Genomic DNA, 23,972 nt, shown 5'->3' on the forward strand with positions numbered 1-23,972 from the left:
TCTGAATCTTAGCTACGTTGCCATATAATCTGATACAAAATATATTCAGACAGCATTTGTGCGTAAATATTTAGCGGCTAATACATTTTTTGCAATTAATTAAATATTGATAATGTATAGATGATTTCAAAAGTCCGCCTCTGCTAAAAAAGATGTACGGCAATCGGAATAACGTAACTGCAAAGATATGGTAAACGACTGTCGAGTTGATTTATTACTTCATTTTGTTTTTAAACGTTATTTGGCAAGTTGTAGTTACTTTAAATAATTAATATTAGGAGCTGCTAATGACTAAAAATAATAGAAATTTTAAAACTTCTTGCTGGAAGTTGTTAAAAAAGGCTACGCACGATTGAAATGAAACTTCTTTCTTCGCATGAGTCACTAATCTGTAATATTCACTGGAAAAAGGATAGCCACTAATCGGATATAGGATATTTAGCTATGACTAGATAAAATATACATACTTATTGTTGCATTGATAGGTATAATCAACGTTGCGGCCATCTTGAAATTTTCTCTAGCACGCATGCTTCAAACGGGGATGGTTATGTGCTACCCACAAGTTGCATAAACATGAATATTAATATTCCTATAGGATAATATATTATCCCCGATTTATAGGTATCTATCACAGATACTTATTACCCCTTTTTGCAATTTGAGTGAGTGGCATGATGAATGATTTTTAAAGTGATGTACGTACCGCGACTAACCGCGACAATGAAGTTCGGGTTAAATTAATTTTGAAGATATTTTCCACTTGTAATGTACTTAATAGTAAATTACTCATTTGTAGTGAAGGTGAAGAATTTTCTGTAATGTCAATATTGTTGAAAATAACGTAAAAAATAAGAAAGAAATGCATAAGTGCGCATTGCAAACATAGATTAGCAATACTCAAAAAACTTCTAGTTCTATCAAATTGAAAATAAAGATTTTTACCTAGCGTTTTAAAGTAGTACCTAAGTAGTAAGTACCTAAGTAGTTTTAATTTGCAGATCAAAAATATCACAAGAAATATTGAATAGATTAATTAATTTAAATTATTAAATTAATAATTTTTGAATAAAATATCAAAACTTGTTTTCAAGCAAAAAAAAATCAATGAAAGTATTTATGAAAAATTCTTTCTCTTTTAGATAAAAATTTGTTATATTTCCGAAATGCAAGGCTAAAAAGCAGTTTTTTCTTTAGCGCTAGTACCGCTTCTTCTCTCATTAATAATATGATAACTTATATCTTCTTAATTATTTCACTAAAAGTCCTCATATAGACTTAAACTAACTAACGATATATTAAAAGGATACACTAATAGTAGGTGAGAATTAAGTACGCATTTCGGAAAAGAAGATAACGAATTCGAGACGCGCTTGAAGCTGACATTTCCGTCATGCTGCAAGCGATTTTCGAGTTGATGTCACTTGTGATGCGCCAGGCGCATCTCGCATCTTCGCTCGCGTATCGTTTACCATCTCGTATTCGCTGCGCGTTATGGCTTGTAGAAAATCGACGGCCGCGGCGGCGGCACGACTCTTGCTGTCTCGCAGTCTTGTCCATCGAGCGGCAAGAAGCGCAAGAGTGTTTCAAATTAGCGACATCAATCATCCCGGCGTACGCGTCGCGCTCAACGTCGTTCTGCGCATTTCGACTAAAACTAAAACAAACTCTTCATGCCGCCGTTCACTCGTAATTCAATGCTTGGGGTGTCCCCATGTGTAGGTACCTATATCTAGAATATTAAAAGCACTAATTAACAAATGTTCCACTCGTTATCGTTTTACATTCATGTTTTATTTAGAACACACACAAAGTAAATATATTTAGGTACAGCAAGGACGCCATTTTGATTATTTGTTGATCAAAAATTTGGCTTGTGCGTACAAAATATGTTAAATATGTTTAAATAAATGAGCTCTAATTAATTGGGTGGTGTTTTGGGTCGGGCCTGGACGTGGTGCCCGTTGGCGACGTTTGCACTCGGCGGTGGATCGGTTTCGGCATGCTCTTTTACACGCCATGCCCGCCACGGCTATGCCACGGCTACGCTCTCGCGGTCCGCGTACTTCAACTGTTCCGTCGCTTAACTTCGCGCTTAACGATCTCTCGCGCGTACACTGTGTGCACTAACTAACAACGCATCGAATAAATTTGCCAAATAGATCTCTCGGCCCGCCACGCAAAACTAACGAGCGCACATCAACGCTTTATCGCATTGTGCACCTCACCGCCGTTGGTTGGTTCAGTTTCCACACATGCAAATAAATTATGAAAAATTACATTTTAATACTTGGTGATTAATTGGATGGATTGTGAAAAATTCACGCATCATGTCTCCGTTTAAATTACCTGTGCGCACCGTATCTACACTCACTGATTTGTTCATATTTCATCGTTAATAAACCAATGAAACACTTTCAATTAACTGCTTAGCATTTAAAACTGCAATATGTCAACGTATTTAAACATTGCTTTGTAGGTTAAGATATTTTTGACATTTTAACCTTGTTTAACAGTTTATAAGTTGGTAAAAGAAAACCTTCAATTGACAGTCGTATTTTTAAAAAATGTGGTTGTTTCTTAAAACAGGTAAGTAAAGCTACAATATTTTGTGCAACAGGCGCTAAATATTTACGTGACTGATGCAATATTATTGTGTAACCTAATAATAACCCCAACTCTGCGCTATTTGCACTTGGCGATTTGTTCATGCGGCTATTTACAATTCACGGTTGTTCGCCCGCCATTAATTTAACGTTCTTGGCGTTTTTCCTTTCGACTTTCAACCAATCACGCCGCGCATGAATCCAACTGCATTCACAAACACCGTATACTCGAACATTGATTGATTTGTACGCGTTTGGCTGCTTTGCAATTTGAATTCATGTTCCACCTTCAACACGCGGCTTGCATCCAGTATGCTGAATGCGTGCGTGTGTCGGATTTGTTTGTGCGTGTTGTAATTGTGCAAGGCACTAAAACTGTCATCTTTGTTCTGTGCGATTAATATTCACTATTACAGTGACTAGAACACGATCGTCGTATATACTCGTGTGCGACGGTCTCGGGCGTCTCGGGCGCGCGTTTTAATGGCGCGCAGTAGTTCCCGGTTGCATGTCTAAATCATTAGTGAATGAAATGGAGCGAAACTCCAGTGGTGGAAAATTTAAAAGAGGCCGACGTTGCATGGCGTTCGCGACTGCGTTTTTCATTGCACCGCGTCTAGCAGTTGCATTTCAGATTAATAATGAATTTCTTCTTGTACACTTTCTTGTCTTTTTTCTCGACCCTCAAACACAACCAGTTTTATCATCAATCAAAAGGTTTTGCTTTTTATTCTCGCATGAAAAATCATAATACAATATGTTCAATCCAGCATTTTTAAATTATTAATAATTAAAGTTAAGGATAACATTAATTAATAATTAGGCACTACTATAGCTACTATAGCACTACTATGCTATTTTTAAATAAGTATGTAAATAAATATTAATAGTTTTAAACAAATAATAATAAGTATTTATTTTTGCACTTGTCGGACAAGTTTATAGTGTAAGACGCTTAACTAGATACAATGAACAAAACATTTATCAATAAAATACTATCCAATAAAAGTAGGTAAGTAAACATAAGTTGTAAAATCCATTGATTTATTCGCACTAGATTTATTTCTTTTATAGGTACAAGATGATTGATAGAAGGAAATAAATTAAATGAAAAATATTTTTATTTTTATAAAAAGATTACTTAGAACTTGGTTGATACTCATCAATCAAAAGAACATAACTGTAATGCTGTATTGATAGAATATTGTATCGAGTATTGGCAATTCAATTTTTATGAAATGTATTGAATTCAGGTTGCAAGTTAAATAAATGGCTGTTATGTGCACGTGCCTATATTCGTAAATTGTTCTGCACCTGAAATCATTTAGTATTATTGTGTGATTATTTGAAGTAGTTTCTACTATGCTTGAGAAGTTATACAAGTGTTGGTAGATAACACACATATCTAAAATACCAAAATTGTCTCATGTTTACCAAATCTATTCCTAAACGAGATATCGCATAAACGCATTTCCATGATTTACAATTAATGATTTCACCGTATAAAGGTAATCTTAAAAGATTAAGAGGAAGAAAAACATGATTTGGTCGAGTAGAAACCTTCTACATGGCCATATAAAAAGAACAAATTGCATGATTTATAAGATTGGTACTTATTAGGGGAAAGTAGCCATATTTGGACCATTTTTATATTTTTTCATTTATAGAGCCACATATAAACTGTCAATAAAAATTAAGTAGCGGAAAAGTAACTCACAAGGCTTACCTACAAAATGATATTTTTGATTTAAGTAAAAATTATATTTATACCCCTCAAATTTCAATTTAAAAAAATTGTGTTTTTGGTCCAAATTAAGAAACCGGTTTCCTAAATTGGACCGCGCGGTTTCCTAAATTGGACCATGCTTTTTTAACGGCAATTGACACAATAGTAAATTTTAGTTTTGGCAGAAAACACAAGCACATTTTGTATAAACCAAAGTGCGGCATTTCATACACTGGATCATTTCAAAGATTTGTGCTCGTCCACCAGCTTTTCTAGGAGGTCGAAAAAATGATAGGTATACGTTTTCCCTGTTAAAACCCCGGTGCCTGTCTTCGGTCCAACTTCGGCAACTTGAAGAATTTATATGTAATGATCAACGACAATCTTAATATAACATAACCTCTCCAAATTAATACTATAAATTATAGATAAATAAATTAGCTTTCTGATGATAAAATAATAATCGGTAAAACTAACGTTTAAACGGCTTGACAGCTTTTGCACTTACATCGTTATAATAGATTTGATAATCAATGATACACGAAGTTGTTGTCATGGCGCAAACACGCGGCAAATTTTAAGCCAAATAATTGCATTAATTGTTTATAAATACGAGTAAAACAAGGGACCTGTCTATTTTTGCACAAACTTCAACAGTCCGCGGATATCGTGGTGGTCCAACTTAGGCGCTGGTCCAACTTAGGCTACCTTACCAACTAGGCTAACTTACCTAAACATGGTAACCAACACAATACAACTAATATGTTTGGTAAGTAGGTACTTGATTTTAGGTGATTTTAGTGGGTTCGTAAGTAGAAGTCAAAGTTCGAAGTCATACCTATAACTTTATAACACAGTATTTGAATCTTTGGATTTACAATCTATTTCTTTATAAGCATTTTGCAATTACCTAGATTTATAATTGAGCAGATAATGTTTTTTCAGTAACTGATTTTGCCTATTCGTTTTATGGAAGTAGGTACTAGGTACCTATTAAGAAGTTTGAATTGGAAGGTTGGCAAAGATTATCTCCAAACCCTGAAATTTGCTACAATAACCTAGGTTATTAGTATTTTTAGAATGAATTACCTAAATATTTATAAAATAGCGTTATTTTACGGCAATACAAAAGTGCTGCTTAACTCGTTTGAATTTTACAAAGCCGAAGTCATAGATATCTTATGCTAAAATGAGAGATGAAAGTCTCTTTTGCGTCATAACAAACCTATTCATGGTATACATGAAGGTTGCTTAAGTCGTACCGTCACGTAAGTCGTACCTCGGTCTTTTCTCTAACTTGAAGGCACTTTATGCAACTTAAAATGCTGTATTCGGACAGCATGAAATCATACTAGAAACATATTCTTTAATCAGTTCCCGCCGAATCAGAATTGAGAAGTTATGCGCAAAAATAGTTTTGCCCTCGTGCTCATTCAATTTCTCGTGGAGCTTGAAAGCATTGGTGGTCAGTAAAACACCACAAAATATGTGTTGCATGTTAAATATTGGTTATACATCTATTCATATATTGTTTTCTACATGGATTTTGTTAAATATTCCTTCTGATATAGGGGAAGGTAGCCTAAGTTGGACCAGCGCCTAAGTTGGACCACCACGATATCCGCGAACTGTTGAAGTTTTTGCAAAAATAGACAGGCCCCTTGTTTTACTCGTATTTATAAACAATTGATGTAACTATTTGCTAATTTTGAATACCTAAGTTAGTTAGTTATACCTACCAATAAGACTAAAAACAGGGTTTTAGTTGGACAGAGTTGTAAGTTGTAAGTTTATACATTGTAATGCTCATTTGCTCATGTGTTTAGAGTATAAATATGACTCCTTATTAGAGTAGGTAGGTAGGTACCTATATTGTAAATAAAATGATTTTTTACTTCCACCTTTAAAACACCACTTTTTCTATGGTTTTGAGACACAAAATGTGGTATTTTAAACACGGACGACCAACGCCGAATAAAGTACTTTAGTCACGGGGTAGATCGTGCTCCTTACCAACGCTGCAGCACCAGACCATATGAAATGCTATGCGCGGTCAGTCAAACAAATCAAAGCATGTGCTGATGTTGCTCGTGTCGGCGCGACACGGCATTTATATTCTTACATTTTCTAGTAGTGTGCGAGCGAATTTGAAAATTTAAAATACATAAACATACACGTTGAAATAAAGTGGAAGCAGAAAAAATTGAGAAAGCATCACGTGACTAAAAATTGTTAAACACTCAATGGAATAAACGCTTGCTTCGTTTGATTTTAATCAATCTAGTGACTAAAACTACCGTTTAGCCAATTGATACCATTACTTTGGATATGTGGGTATTTTTGTATCGGTACCGGGGCGGTACGCTTTAAAATACGGTTTGTTTTAATCGTTGTTTTGCAGAGTTTTGGAAAAATGTTTAAATCACCATGATTTATCAATAAATAATTAAAAACTCATATTAAATAGCCACTTTAATAGCCAATAAATAGTTGTAAATCATAATATCTGCGATATTAACGCCCAAGAAAGAGGGTAATGGGGGTCACTTAAGGGAGAACTCAAATATAATTTTAATTATAAACAAAATACTTATTGCAACCGCCTTTAAGCATTGTTTTCTTAAATAACTATTATTGGCCCCCCAGTGCCACCCCCGACAAATCATGCCAATCGACGCGTGTATCATTGAGATACGCCAGTGTTTTACTTTTGAGCTCCGCTGATCTAATTTTACGTCAACGCAAATTAGAAGATAAGTGTCGAATATCTTGCAATATTCGAATGAAACTTTTTGGGGAAGGTAGCCTAAGTTGGACCAGCGCCTAAGTTGGACCACCACGATATCCGCGAACTGTTGAAGTTTTTGCAAAAATAGACAGGCCCCTTGTTTTACTCGTATTATAAACAAATGATGCAACTATTTGAGTTAAAACTTGCCGCGTGCTTTCATCGTGACAACAACTTTGTGTATTCTTGATTATCAAATCTATTATAACGACGTAAGTGCATAAACTGTCAAGCTGTTTAAACGTTAGATTTCACAATTATTATTATATCATCAGAAAGCTTATTTATTTATCTATTATTTCTAGTATTAATTTGGAGAGGTTTTGTTATATTAAGATTGTCGTTGATCATTACATATAAATTCTTCAAGTTGCCCAAGTTGGACCGAAGACAGGCACCGGGGTTTTAACAGGGAAAACGTATATCATTTTTTCGACCTCCTAGAAAAGCTTGTGGACGAGCACAACTCTTCGAAATGATCCAGTGTATGAAATGCCGCACTTTGGTTTAAGTTTAAACAAAATGTGCTTGTGTTACTGCTAAAACTAAAATTTACTATTGTGTCAATTGCCGTTAAAAAAGCATAGTCCAATTTAGGAAACCGCGCGGTCCAATTTAGGAAACCGGTTTCTTAATTTGGACCAAAAACACAATTTTTTTAAATTGAAATTTGAGGGGTATAAATATAATTTTTATATTTGAAATATTTATTTATTATAATTTTACGTGATTTTTGGATTTTACAATTTGTATTTGAGTTGACATGTTTCGCCCAGAGGGCATCTTCATAAACGTATTACGTATTCGCCAAAGAAAGTAATAAATATAATTTTTACTTAAATCAAAAATATCATTTTGTAGGTAAGCCTTGTGAGTTACTTTTCCGCTACTTAATTTTTATTGAGAGTTTATATGTGGCTCTATAAATCAAAAAATATAAAAATGGTCCAAATATGGCTACTTTCCCCTATATAGTCTTAGTTAAACATTCAAAATCGTGATGTGCAGTTCAGATTGCATCAATGTTTTGAAGGAATTTTTTTTTGTTCTTTTACACAATAGTGTAATTGTGGGCAATGGGAGTCATGCGACTCCCAATGGACGTTTTTGTCTTTAGACCGCTCTAAATGGCCTACAAAAAACAATGTGACTTATTTTTCAATAGCCAGCTTGCAGAAAAGATACTCCAGGAAAGTAACGAAACTGTCGAATACAACCTTAGTAAGCCAAGTACATGGGATGAGCAACAAATAGCTGGTGAGGAGTGGTTTAAGACTTTTATGAAAAGAAATCCCGAGTTGTCAGTACGCGCTGCTGGGCTCATGAGCAATGCACTGACGGAGAACCCAGCTACGTATGCAATAATTGTGATTCCAACTAATTTTATTGTTGCACACATAGCAGGACATTTAAGTATAATTTTAAAAGTGTTTTCTTTATTGTAATAAATACGTTTATTGTAATAAATAAGTTTTATTTCCGTATGGTACAATCGACCCCACTCCCTGGTACAATCGGTTGAGGTCTGAGGTCGGTTGTACCATTTCTCCTCCACAACAAAATTTACATTTATGAAGGTAGTTGTAAACTTGAGGGATTAAAAATAAGGGCAAAACGTAACCAGATGATTAGGCATTAAACTATGACAAGCACCATTGGGCTAAGTAAAATCCTACTAAGCCTACAGGCATACATCTAAAAAATGGTACAACCGTACCCAGTCTACCCTACTAGCCTGATGAGAATAGGGAAGATAGTAGGTATAATTCAGTGCCGCAAATGCAAAATTTGGATGCATAGCAAATGTCCAAACGAGTTAAAAACTCTTTTGTACTATTTGCAAATAAATACATTATTATTAAACTAATAGGTATATATTCTCATTTTGATATTACTTTGGCATAGGTACGACTTAGGGTATCGATGGTACGACTTAGGGGACCGGTTTGTTAAGTCGTAGGTACCGTTCACACATTTTTTTAAATTGATGTTTTACAAGAATATAAACATTTCTGATGAGTTATTTTCATACAAATTAAAGCTATATTAACTAAAGCAGGTGAATATGTCAAAAAACTGACATTATGTTGCAAAACTTTCAATTTAGGGCCAATTGTATTTTTGGGGTACCTACGATTTAGCCAACCTTGCTTAAGTCGGCTACGGTTGCGCGCCAAAGATACTTTACTAGCGTGATGAGAATAGGGAAGATAGTATGATTCAGTGCCTCAAATGCAAAATTTGGATGCATGACAAATGTGTTGGGGTGTCCAACCGAGTAAAAAATTCCTTGCAAATAAATACATTATTATTAAACTAATATATATATTCTCATTTTAATATTAGGTACTTTGGCATAGGTACGACTTAGGGTACCAGTGTGTTAAGTCGTACCGTTCACACATTTTTTTTTAAATTGATGTTTTACAAGAATATAAACATTTCTGATTAATTATTCTCATACGAATTAAATCTATATTAACTTAAGCAGGTAAATAAGTCGAAAAACTGACATTATGTTGCAAAACTTTCAATCTAGGGCTAATTGAATTTTAGGGGTTCGACTTAGCCAACCTTCCCTATATAGACAAAAAACATCATAATTCCTCAAAAAGTGTTCATTTGTTATTAATTGCCAGATATTATAATACCTACAATTGGTAGGTATAATTTATTCTCCCATACTATAAGTAGGTAGTCTTCTATAAAACGCCAACTTCCAACTTATTTAATAATCCCGTAAATTATACCCACCATTACGTACACATAATTGTATATTAATTTATAAACAAAATATAATTTATAACAAAAACCTACGCAAATACAATACATTTACTATATATTCGATCACGAATAAACAACGCGTGCTTGCGCCGAAACACTCAAACCACGCTTCTTTCACTCTACGTTCGACCAATAGCCTATCAGGATCGCTAAGTCGCTTGCGCATTAAGCGAGACGATTGGTTAACTGAGCCGGGGAACCATTTTACGGTCGTAAATAGGATGTGCTCGGCGCGTTGCGGCCCACACGCTCCGTATGTGACTTAAGCCACACTTATATGCCCGCGCCGAACGGGGGGTACATTTCACGCGAGCAGAACGCTTCTGGTCAAATGGTTTCCGAGATTTGTCATGCATAGACGCGTCTGAAAACGAGCCTGAACCGCTGCCTTTTTTTACCTCAGCGCATCGCATCGCATCAAAAAGTGCGCGACATCCGCGACCGCTTAATTATACTATCGGCTAATGAATAATTCTGTGACGGTGTGACTAATGAACTTGCAGAGAGAGTGCCACGTTGTTTAACAACTTGATTTCATCTCATGATTGGTTTTGACATTAGACTTTTACAAATATGAATTCTGGTAAGTACCTACCTACCTATTACCTACACCTCCCTATACCTACTCAATTACGTATTTCTATAAATGTACGGATATACCTAAATATTTATATGTTTTTATTAAATCGAGTTGCGATTTAGTGCATCCATCCATTGGTCACTGTGATTTAAGTCGGAATATTCCATATAGAGAACATACATATTTTACTTTCGGCACGCACCGTGCTTGGAACAGATGAACACACAAACGGAATGCTTCGGTCGTGTCGCGGCGCGTAATGCTTCAATAGCGATTTTATGCAAATGTAACTAATTGTCAATAGCAATGCGAAATCGGTGGCGTTACGCTGCTTGTTTGGCGAGCAGAAAACGCGTGCATGAAATCGCCGCGGCCGTCGACCGTCGGAACCGGGATTAATGTGTAAAACATATTGCATTAAGCTAAACTTTAACTTAAAACACATGTGGGTGGTACACCTAGTTTATTTAGATGTTGATAATTACTCAATTAATTTTCAACTCTAAATAGTATCGTACGCCACATACGCGAGTTGATTTAGATGTTTACTGAATCGAAACAACCTTTGGTATTGACCCTTCGCAGTATTTATCACTTCCAGTTCCAGTTCACTCATATAGCTACTACATAATTTATATTTATATTTATATAATATTTATCAAATGTTGTTCATTAGTATTTTTTTATTTCGGCGCGGACTAAACAGATGAATCCGAAACCAAAACAAACACGAAAACATAAAACACCAAACACAACCTCCAAAGTTGCAATCAATTTGTTTTCACTAATGTACAGAAGCACCACAGAAGCTCTTTTCGAAGAGTGTGCAAATGTAAATAACAGGGGTTTAGCTACACGCTAGACGGCACTCGATGGAGACACCTAGAGTGTCCAAATCCATTTAGTGAACAAATTTGCTTACGTACCGCACCGGTAAATATTTAACTTTTTAACAGATTATTAGTTTAGGTTGGAAGGCAGTGTCCTGCGCGCTCTCGCTTGCCACAAGCTGCACCACGTTGATGCTTTACTAAAGTACGAGGATTGTACGCCACAGTAAACACTCGCGGAAAAGAGCACCTCTTAAATCGTGTGTAAATAATGCGTGCTTGGGGCTTTCTGTAGGTAATGTGAAAATTCTTGCTGTGCGCTTGTTAACGCACATGGTAGCTAAGTTCATCTTTTTTATGGTTATAAAATGTGAACAAAGCAGTTGGTACTTCATTTTACTTAACCTAGTCCAATAAATTGGTTTTCTACATTTTTGGTTAGATAGGTAGGTAGGTATATTGCACCATCTAGCGCTTAAATATAAAAAGAACGCGTTGGAATGACAATTGAAATTTTATAACATATCGGTCAAAAATTGGTGGAAATCTTTGATTTGTAGGATTTGCTGTGCTCCAATTGGAGAATAATTTTAAAAAAACCTAAAAATTTAAAAGCAAAATATAGGTATTACCGAGTAGGAAGGATTTTTGGTGAAGATAGAATCGAATTTTACCTATAAAATATTGGCAATTATTTGTTGGGTAGCTGATTCAGAAAATAGTGCAAACAATGCTATACCTACACTCATTTTAATCCGCAACAATAAAGTACCGAAAGTTTAACTAACATAAATTCATTTTTGTTATTTTTAAATTACTATCTGTTATAAAATCAGTTAATTAGCCTTTCTTTAACTCCCCTAAACGCAAACTTACTCCTACTTCTTGAGTATACTTGACACACTTCATGCTTTCAAAAAGATTAATGAATTAGCCCTTCTTGGTTTCACGTGCATCGTGCACGTTTACTGGTTTACCCCCAAATTCTTGAAGTTGGCTTATAGTGGCGCATGGGTGCAGCGCAGGTCGGTAATGTCACATATTTGAGAAATTCTGGCCTTGGTGCGACCCTCGCTGCATTCCTATTCCAACCTTATGAACTGAGCATAGGGGCGTGACATAATTGAAAGAAATTTTGCATGTCCAGCCGTGCCCGCTCCCAAAATATATTTTTCTATAAATATGCACATCCTGTACAAGAAGAAGACAATTCTATATTTAAAAATTTTGAATATTTGCTTGATAATTAAAATTTTTGGAAAACATTTCATGAGATTTTCATGAAATTTGAGTTCTTGGAAAAAATGAGAAGGAAGCATTTCAATACAATCTTTTACCATTAATAATATTTGCGACACAAATAACAAGTTCAGAAATACACAATTTTTAAATGCAACAAAAATGTATTCAATTTTAGCAAAGTGAAACTCTTCTTGATCAAAATACAATTTTGGCCTCCGTCCAGTCATTCGCAATTTCCACCTGAATTAACACGCAAATTAAATTATACATGTACAAGATGAAAAATGTGATATTCGCTCGAGTTCTCTGTCCTAATAACACACCAATCCGACGTATATTACGTGTGTCTGCCTCGAGATGCTGAGATTTGTTCAACTAGATTAACAAATCGTCACATTTCGCACAAGCGGTTAGTCGCCAACCGTGCGTTTTGCAACTAATCGGAAAAACGCTCCGACGGCATACACACTTCACCCGTCCGTCCGCAATTATATGCTAACCGAAGCATGCCGAAAAGTGGGTGCAAGAGAAATACACAACCACTCCAAGGCAATATTCTAGATTTACCTAGTCACATTTAAAGTTTCAGCACAGATTGCTCGTTAGTGCTTCCATTCGGTACACTTGTTGCACATATTGTTGCATGTGTGTATATTGAGTAATACAACAGTAAGTGTATTCCGTCGGTGGAGCTGAGTTAACATGCACTGTTAATACCTGCATACACAATTGGAATTGAATAAAAGCAAAGAGGTTGTGTGACTTACCACTGTTAGTTGCTGGTACGAAGCTAGTTTCAAATCAAACCCGTTGGGACGTTAGCTGGTGCTGGTACTTTATTTACGTTCGGACAAATTGCTTTTGCGTGCGCAATAAAACCAGCAAATAAACATTGTGAGAGACTTGGTTGGGAAGGTGTTGGAACAAGGTCCACTTGTTCTTGGCGTCTGGTGATGTATGTCATTGTATCAGACTTGAATAACGTCGCTGTAATTGGTGCTTGTTGGGTTGCATTCAATTATTGCCAATAAATTTATGATGAGCTATTCGGACTTCTATTCAATTTAGGCTTGTTGCGCACAGGTTATAATTTCAATCGCCGGATATATTTAAAGATTATTTAAAAATTACGTTTTTAGCAAATCTCCAAACTTCTTGTAAATTATGAGAAGATAAAGTCGCAACGCATAAGAAAAATTGCCTTTAAATAGTAAAATTTAAAAATTGCAAAGGAAATAGTACTACTAATAATAATTACATTTTCTCATACAAATTGTTACAACCTGTCAAACAGTGTATGCTCAGAAATTAATTCAAAACCCGCAAGACTAAACTTATAAAGACAGATTTCGAAACCATTTCCTTATTATTAGCCCATTTCTTGTTGCAAATGAAAATTTTAAGGTTGTGAAAAATAAGTAAACGTTGTTATAGAGGCTCAGTTATTGATAGACATAGTCATGCAGGTATTTTAAATTAAATCGCCATCTAAAAGACTCAAAATAGGTTCAAGAAAGTAAGAAATTTTTATTAAAATTTTGTCAAAAGATTGCTTTCTGTATCTTCTATGCAGTTTTATTGTAATATTTTGAATAAAAAAGTGTAACCCTGAATAAATTTTAAATTTTCTTTTAGTAGGTAGGGGAAGGTAGCATAATTTGGACCAGCGCCTAAGTTGGACCACCACGATATCCGCGGACTGTTGAAGTTTATGCAAAAATTGACTGGCCTCTTCTTTTACTCGTATTTATAAACAATTAATACAACTATTTGGGTTAAAACTTGCCGCGTGCTTTCGTCGTGACAACAACTTCGTATAGGTATCATTGATTATCAAATCTATTATAACGACGTTTTACCGATTATTATTTTATCATCAGAAAGCTTCTTTATTTATCTATAATTTATAGTATTAATTTTAAGATGTTATGTTATATTAAGATTGTCGTTGATCATTAAATATAAATTCTTCAAGTTGCCGAAGTTGGACCGAAGACAGGCACCGGGGTTTTAACAGGGAAAACGTATATCATTTTTTCGACCTCCTAGAAAAGCTTGTGGACGAGCACAAATCTTCGAAATGATCCACTGTATGAAATGCCGTATTTTGGTTTATACAAAATGTGCTTGTGTTACTGCTAAAACTAAAATTTACTATTGTGTCAATTGCCGTTAAAAAAGCATGGTCCAATTTAGGAAACCGCGCGGTCCAATTTAGGAAACCGGTTTCTTAATTTGGACCAAAAACACAATTTTTTTAAATTGAAATTTGAGGGGTATAAATATAATTTTTACTTAAACCAAAAATATCATTTTGTGGGTAAGCCTTGTGAGTTACTTTTCCGCTACTTAATTTTTATTGGCAGTTTATATGTGGCTCTATAAATCAAAAAATATAAAAATATCCAAATATGGCTACTTTCCCCTATAACCTTATCGTTAAGCGACGGGGGATAACTTTATCTATTCTCTAGTAGTTACTAAAAATACTAACAATTTGCACGATTTGAGTAATGCGACAACTTAGGTAGTACTATATAGTACTAATCTATCTCTTATTCTTATAGTTAAGAGACTCAAACGTTAATTTTGACATATAATTCTAAAAGTAATTTTGAAAAGTGAGCTGGTAAAACACGCGTAAACTCACCTTAAGTATGCGAAATGTCTTTTTAAAACCTCCGAAATTACATCTCAAATTGTATATATAGACATACACAACATGCATGTTCCATTGCATATGTGAATTATAAACGGTCTAATGATGAAGATCAAAGATACACATCCAATCTACTTAAATGCATTCGCGTCCCCGTCGGCAGCCCAACTCGCGTTCTGATACTTTTATTAACGTCGACACGACGACAATGTCAACACGTGTTGGACCGTTCATCAAGCGCCCCGGCATGTCTGCACATTAATTTAGGCGGCGGTTGTGCCACCGCGAATAGCGCAGGTTCGGAGCGGAAAACTCAAAAAACGACGCACGCAACTTGGAAATTAACATTGCGACGCACGCACCGCCGAGCAGTCTATTAAAAACTTCCGAGAAGATTGATTTACGCGCTTTATGGGAGCTTATAATAATTAGCGCTCATGTTAGTCTATAAAATGGCCAAGAGTTAAATCACGGTGAACGTTGTAATTATATGTTGTGCTAATAAATTACTAATAGCTACAGAGTAATAAGAAATTCAAGAAACTGCAATAATATTAATTCCGCTGGTAAAAACTATGATTAAACTAACCCAATCATAAAATTATTAGTGATAACATGTCACGTCAAATCACGTCAAAATAAAAGCACCAAAATATTACCAAACTTATCTATTAGTTTAATTTTGGATTGTTTGTAAATCCTGAACTTGGTCCACGACTCATCAATATTTTCAGAATTTTATCGTACGCTCACTTCATTCTGTTATAGAATGCGTCCGGCTCGTACGTGCGAGTAACTAAAATAACTCCTCAAAGGTTATCAGTAAGGTTCATTGAATGATTGTCGGGGATATAATGAGCGCATTTTTCAAACGCTTCAACTAAAAACCTAATCGCTCAAAAATACTTTAATTTAATGCAGTTGTAAGTAAATTATTCACTTATGAAATTAAAGCGATTCATTCTGTACATTCCGATTAAAAATTATGTTGTAATAACAAACATTAGGTACATTACAATAATTTCCCCCAGGCCGGCAGAGAATGCGTCAACAATACTTAATAATCAGGAACGAATGATTAGAGTAAGCTGTTATGCAGGCGCTGTTTTTAACGTCTTTTACAACTATTAAATGTGCCTGAACGTGCTCGTCGCGATTGAGACGTTTGTTTTGAATATTTCGGCGCTTTACGATGTAAAGCGTAACAAAAATGCGGAGCGATGAAATAAATCCCAATATGCTGGAGAAAAATACCGTGTAGCATGTAGCATATAAACCAGCATGCAACAATAACTTGGAATAGATTTTCAATTCGATTTCAGCTGCAAACTCGAGCGCTGCGAGCATATTGCAGCCCGGTGCCCTATAGCCGGGACAAGAAATATGATATGCTGAACAAAGTCGAGCGTATGTGTGTGACCTACGAAAGTTCATTTCGTTCATTCACTCTTAGTAAGTTGCAGTTTGTTACAGGTTTGTTTGCACGTTGCAAGGAATGCGTTTCAGATATGCCCATATGCGCGGAGAGGAAAATTATGTGTATAGAAATTAAACTATTGATATGCATTCATGCATTCTATGAAATTATGAGGTAGGTATATTTATATGGAAAATGAAATTACGGTTTATTTAAGACGACTCTGTGTTTGTCACATAAATTAGATTTGGGTTGGTTTTACATTTGGTAGCCGACTTTGAAATTTGACTAAAGTCTAACCACTTTTTCTTCTGTTGTGTGGTGTAAGTGTCAACTTTTTCACATATACGAGTAGGTACACGTTTGACATTCCGTTAAACACACATAATATCTTTAAATTTTGTAGCATATAAGCATTTTCTTTTCTTTTTGTTTGTTTCAAATGTTGTAACACGACGCAAAAATCGTAAAGTATGCAATTTAAGAACATTCTGTCATTTACCCATTTAGGACACCTATTCCTATCTAAATGTAAAATTAAGTCTATGGTAGTAAGGTTTTATAACTGAAAAACAATTAGATCCAAATTACGCCCCAAATGGCTGATTGACCATTGAAATTTTGAAGAAGTAAATTCAAATTATAAAATTATAAAATAAAGTGGTTTCTCGACAATGTCCTTAAACATATACGATGCTATTGTGGTTTCTTCATAGAATTGCTGAATCAGAAAACAGTGAAACAATGCTAAGCACGACATTTCGATTTGTTCAATAAAGCAAATTCATTGCTGACACTTGAATTACATGATTTTGAACGATATTAAAAAAGTCTATTCAGTACCTATCAAGTGACTAAACGGGAGCTTTAACAACGTTTAGCCACGTGAACATTTAGCCTTCGAAATTTGCTCGAGCAGCAGTAGCGCCTGCTTTAACTTGCGGCGCATGTCATTTCATATGGTCTGGTGGTGCACCGTAGGCAAATGCACAGGTGCAAGCTGCGTCCCGTAGATAACGCCCGTAGATAAAGTACTTTACTCACGACTTGGCCATCCATATAGGTATAAAGTACCACTTCTTCTGTGTGACTAAAAACAGTGGAGAAACTGGCGTTTTATAAGTGGAAGTAAACAAAAAACATTTAATTGTGTGTTCATTTAATTTGAATAAGAAAATCTAATTTCATTTAGTTAATGATTGAAGTTTTTTTTATAACTATCTAAGAATTAATGTGCCTATGTAGTGCACGAAGAAATGTGGTGTTTATTTTATGGACTTCAAATTTGCTTGAGAGATTTTAGTGAAATTTTGAGGCCATCCTTGGATTAGCGCACCCGCAAGTTGTACCTACATTTACCTATAGGTACATTTTCTACATTTATTCATAAGCAAAACAAAGCGTGCTAGTTTAGTTAAAACAATGTATCTATTACGCCAGCATGAAATTTTGAGTTATAATGTAGAAAATTCTAAATAGTAGTAAAAGTCGATTTGATCGTTTTTCTAAAACTATGCAAAAGTACGAATTAGACAATTGGTACCTCAATTTGCGCTATATCCTTTGCCTGCGATATTGTATTGGTACAGGTAGGTACTGGTAATGGTAAGATGTAAGCAACTCGTACGAACTACTATAAGAAATGCATCTCGCCAAGTTTTTAACAAAATTTGGATGCATGAGAAATTTGTTGGGGTGTCCAAACGAGTAAAAAATTCCTTGCAAATAAATACTCGCACATTATTATTAAACTAATATATTTTCTCATTTTGATATTACTTTGGCATAGTAGCGACTTAGGGTATCGATGGTACGACTTAACAGACCGGTTTGTTAAGTCGTACCGTTCACACATTTTGTTTAAATTGATGTTTTACAAGAATATAAACATTTCTGATTAATTATTCTAATACAAATATTAACTAAATTAACTATATTTACTAAAGCAGGTAAATATTGCGAAAAACTGACATTATGTTGCAAAACTTTCAATTTAGGGCCAATTGTATTTTAGGGGTAGGTACGATTTAGCCAACTTTCCCATACCTATATTTAGACTTACCTGTTTTCTTTTTGCTCCTATTTGTCGCATAAAAATATTAAGTGTGACTAGTTTTTTTTTTGTATTTTATTGATATCAATGGAAGATAACATTTTTACTATGGAATGGCACAAAAGTCTATTAATTGCTAAATAAAGCCCGTGGTACAATTTCTGCACCAGTTCGAATATGGCAACTCTCCTTATATAAATTGATACAATTATGGTAGTCCAATTGTGTGTAAAATAAGAAATAAAAATTTGATTGGTGATTCAATCATTTACATAAACTTTACGAAAGGCATTTTTGATGACATTTTAATTAATTAATTATTTCGTTGCTAAGCGGGAACAAACTGATGGTAGGTAAAATATAAAGTTCACACAAAATAATAGGTAACTTATACCTGTGTTCCTATAGTTACATAAAAGTAAAAGTTATATGATAAAAATACGAAAATAATTCGAGTAGGTACCTACTCAAAAATAGCAAAAAATTGTATCAATCATAAAAAATAATGTACCCAATTCAATCCCTATCACATATAAAAATAAAATGCAGGCGCTAGATGAAAGCCCAACCACGAAGAAAGCTTGCGTGTTCATTAGCGTGTCGTATCCTTTGAACAAGCTTGTATCTCGTCGCCAAGTTACTTATTTTGACATCGCGACCGACAAAACTCGCACTCCGCCGAGCCCCGAGTGCCTGAATCTACGCTTGTACAGCGCCGTTTAATTAAGTGCTTGGCGCACGAAGAAATTAATTGATTTGCTCAAGATAAAAGACGAAGAGGCGACTTGTAATGACAAACAAACAACGCTTTGAACGCTTTGAAGATGCGTTGCTACACGCGTTGCTGTGCGCCATATGCGGAGTGATTTATGAATCGATGACTTCCAACAATCCTAATTAGAAAGCAAGCGTACTAAGTCTAATATTTAATTAGCGACATTAATCTCATTAGCCACAACCGCTTCAACACCTTATTGCATTAAAACATTAACAAATGAATTAATATTGTCTTGTATTGATTACAGAGGGACATGTGCAACAATATGGTGAAGTAAATCAACTCGGCGGTGTTTTCGTCAATGGCCGACCACTACCCAACGCAGTTCGTCAACAAATCGTCGAATTATCACGTGTGGGCATCCGTCCATGCGATATCAGTCGACAACTAAGAGTATCACATGGCTGCGTGTCGAAAATCCTCGCACGATATAACGAAACCGGTTCAATCTTACCAGGGGCAATTGGTGGCAGTAAACCACGTGTGACAACACCCAAAGTAGTCGCCTACATTCGCCGCCTGAAACAAAAAGATCCCGGAATATTCGCCTGGGAAATCCGTGACAAACTCCTCAGCGACGGTGTCTGTGACAAATTCAACATACCATCTGTATCTTCCATCAGCCGCATCCTGCGTAACAAGATTGGGTCGCTTGTTCACGGTGCGCATACGCATTCACACACAGCCGCCATGTACAACGCAATCTATCCCAGTTATCCTTACGCGACCGCCGCGGGCGCGCAACCCAAACTACACTCACCGACGAATCAGCGCACGACTACACTACCGACGGGCCACTGTTGGACGCGGCCAAGCCTGCATTCGGTCGACAACATCCTCGGTGTCGACACGGCCGTTGCCTTCCGGTCGCATCATGGTAATTCAGGTCTATTGTCGGCCATACCTGCGCTACCTGCGCCTTCGGATCATCAAAACTACAACTACTACACGTACTTCACGCAGAACGACACCGGCAAGGCGATGCACATGGTCAACGGCGTGATGGGGCACACGCACGGCCCCGGTGTGCATATATGAATATTATTGGCTGGTGCGCGTGCGCGCGCGCGCTTATCTCCGAAAGTATTAGTATGAGTTAAGGACAAGAATCACGGGAGTGTGTGCGACACAAAAGCGTTTCTGTGAATATTTATATTTAGGGTAGACTGGGTACGGTTGTACCATTTTTTAGATTTTTGCCTGTAGGCTTAATAGGATTTTACTTAGCCCAATGGTACTTGTCATAGTTTAATGCCTAATCATCTGGCTACGTTTTGCCCATATTTTTAATCCCTCAAGGTTACAAGTACCTTCATAAATCTAAATTTTGTTGTGGGTGAGAAATGGTACAACCGACCTCAGACCTCAGGACGGTTGTACCAGGGGGTGGGGTCGATTGTACCATACAGAAATAAAACTTATTTATTACAATAAACGTATTTATTACAATAAAGAAAACACTCTTAAAATTATACTTAAATGTCCTGCTATGTGTGCAACAATAAAATTAGTTGGAATCACAAATATTGCATACGTAGCTGGGTTCTCCGTCAGTGCATTGCTCATGAGCCCAGTTCTTACACTCAATATACACTCATAGGCATTGATATAAGCGCTATCATCATGTTGGCCTTTTCCTGTTTTGCGAATACGTACTCGTGGCATCTAATATAAACCAAACGTTTTACGTTTAGAAAGAAAAAGAAATTTTACTTTAAAATAATACAAGGCATGTGGTCGTTTATACCGGTACAACTGTCCCCATATTATTTGGTACAACCGTCCCCATGTGGACATTTTCCAAATTATATTTAATTATAAAAAAAATAATAGAGATACAAGAATTTGATTAACATACCTTTATTCTTCAAAAACCATTTATTTTCAATAAACACACACGTATAATATAACACGCAAGACAAGATTTAAAAACTAAAAACAATTCATCATCAAATATTTACTTTTGATCTCAAAAAATCAAAAACACGTCCTACACGCGTGTAACTGGCTTTGTGTGACTCAACTTACAACTTACATACTTCAACTTGTATGCGGCTACTATCACTCCTTGAACGCATAGGGCTGTGCTCAACTGTTCACGAGATATTTGCTTTGGTACTACCGCCCCCCTGGTACTACCGTACCCAGTCTACCCTACCTACGGTAGTCGTTTAAGTCTCGTTCTAATTCTGAGTTCGTGTTGTGTTGCTATTTTTTCTCTCGTTGTACATATTAATGTCTAAGTGGCTGACTTTCACAACCCTGGCTTTTTAAAAGCTTTAAAATCACATTGGCGCTCTTATCATTTATTTCTTCTTTATGTTCCAATAAATGAATATCTTGTATTATTATTTAATAAATACATTGGAGGCATAATTTATTTCAAATTGTTGATGTCCTGTTATATTTTTATCATATGAAAAGCGCATGCGCAGTAGTGCAAAAAACCGACCGACGCACACGCATGCGCGGTAAAAAATGGCTCCCGTTTTACAATAAATAAAATAGTTACTTAATTCAATAATGGATCCCTGTCTCTTCCCTTGATATTGTTTTCAGCGTTGATTTTCGTTACTTAATCAAACGCATTAACGTAAGCAAGATTAACGACAATAACGCAGCTGCCGAACGTGAGCAGGCGATGGTTCACTTGTAAATTAACCGATAACAATTTGATTGCGATACGGTTTTATTATCCGCGACGAGCGCTTTCGATATGCCTGATGCTGCTTAACTAATGAGTGGGCAGGTATTTGATTAATGCCAGCCGCGCAGAGCGATGGGAGCGTAAATGAGCGAAATGCTAGTTAGGCTGTTGCTGTCCATCTCGACTTCTCCGAGCTTTCTGGCATAACAATGGCCGATTTTAATTACGCTCGAGATCCAACGGTACACAATTAGGTCGTAAATTATTTAACGGCAGGTTTGTTTTTTGGCTTATTGTTTCGAATATTGTGGGCAACACATCGGCATAAGCAAAACAAAATTATATGATAAGTAAAGTTTAAAAGCGCGTTTTGTAGTGACACCAGCGCCGCACAAAAAAAGTACTAAATATTTATAACTTGCATTCTTAAACTATTTTCATTGTTAAGATATTTTCTACTACTTAAACTACTATTCGCATAAAAAAGAAAATTATCTTTTCTCTGATAGGTACGAGTAGGCAATAGGTAGGTACTATATGCATACACATATGCAAACACAGTACCTACGCGTATAGCAACTCTCCCCTAACCTAAAAGTACAATTTTTGACATTTACTATGGTTTAATCGAATAGTATAATTTTAAAAAAGATTTCCAAATAGGTACTTATATTCAATGAAAAATTAATAGCTCTTTAATATATTATAATGGCTAATATTCCAGGATTAATAAAAGCAGACTTAAGAGAAATTAATTCTTCATGGTATGCGTATAGTTTTTGAGTTGCGTTGAAATGTTTTAAACTGGGCTCTTAAGTAAGAAATTTGACAGATTTGCACTCAATAGTACGTGAGAAATACATTCGAATGTTTAGAAATAATAAATGGTTAATTTCCTTCGCTAGATCCCCAACAAAACATCATTGCGCATTGTGCACCAGAAACAAGCGACAAATCCGTCGACACGCATTCACTTCTTGCATAAATCACGTGCAAGTGTGCAACCCGAAAACGCGTGTCTGCGGTGGGCTCAAAAACACACACACACACACTCATGTAGATATTTACATGTGGTACAAGCGCCCGCGTTCGCATAAGAATAATAATATAATGTGATTATGGGTGACAAGCAATGTTTTCCATCACGGTCAATGAGTGTGACCGTCGTCGTGCGCTGGAATGCTCGCCGCTGTCTGCGACAACGACGGCGAAGAGAAGACGCGCACACACCGCACACACGATTTGCGTTTGATGTTTGTGCGGCAGAGACACGTGCGGCTGCCATCCAGCCGGGAAAACTCATCCGAGCGTGAACTTCGAATGACAAGAAGAACCTCGGGCGAGAGGAAGAAGGGACCGCCGGTTATTTTTGGTGTCTCTTTATTTCTCAACTCACTTAGGTTTTCTACGGATAGACGCGGTAAAATTGGCAGATGATATGCAAACGATATTCGCAAAATGAGCTCATTGTCACTTGTTTGGTTAATTTGTCGCAAAAGAACAAGTTTGGCCACGTTGCTTCGTGCGGTAGACTTTGAAGTTGGAAATTTTTCGGCGGTGCCTCCCACATCCGTCCAAAAACTGAATGCACAAGAGGGCAAGACATTTTTATTATAATGAGATGCAAATGAGAAATATGTCTGCAACTCTCAAGTAAGTAGTAAAAGCAATACTTAAGAGAGGTTAAAATAAAATATTATTGCAAAGAATAATGTCAAATATTTCTACTTCTTCGAGTTTCTATTTCTAAAAAGTGTGTAGATTTTTTTTTATTGCTGTTTATACCTTCAGACTATTTTTACACTAATAAATCGAACTTATTAATGTCAGTTAATTCCCTTTGAAAGGGAATGAACCCATAT

General features: G+C 35.9%; 1 protein-coding gene across 1 annotated transcript; it reads left to right on the forward strand.

Moving 5' to 3' along the window:
* Nucleotides 1-10,222: 10,222 nt before the first annotated feature.
* On the forward strand, nucleotides 10,223-21,839 carry Poxm (Pox meso). The gene is made up of 2 exons (XM_065312131.1): nucleotides 10,223-10,487; nucleotides 19,711-21,839. The coding sequence occupies exons 1-2, from the start codon at nucleotides 10,478-10,480 to the stop codon at nucleotides 20,499-20,501; spliced, it is 801 nt and encodes a 266-aa protein (XP_065168203.1). The 5' UTR covers nucleotides 10,223-10,477; the 3' UTR covers nucleotides 20,502-21,839.
* The last annotated feature ends 2,133 nt before the right edge of the window (nucleotides 21,840-23,972 follow it).

The sequence above is a fragment of the Atheta coriaria genome, unplaced genomic scaffold (assembly GCF_025399875.1).
Source record: "Atheta coriaria isolate IRGN ID8LTWV9N9 unplaced genomic scaffold, Caltech_Dcor_3.1 hic_scaffold_9_pilon, whole genome shotgun sequence".
Lineage (NCBI taxonomy): Eukaryota > Metazoa > Arthropoda > Insecta > Coleoptera > Staphylinidae > Dalotia > Dalotia coriaria.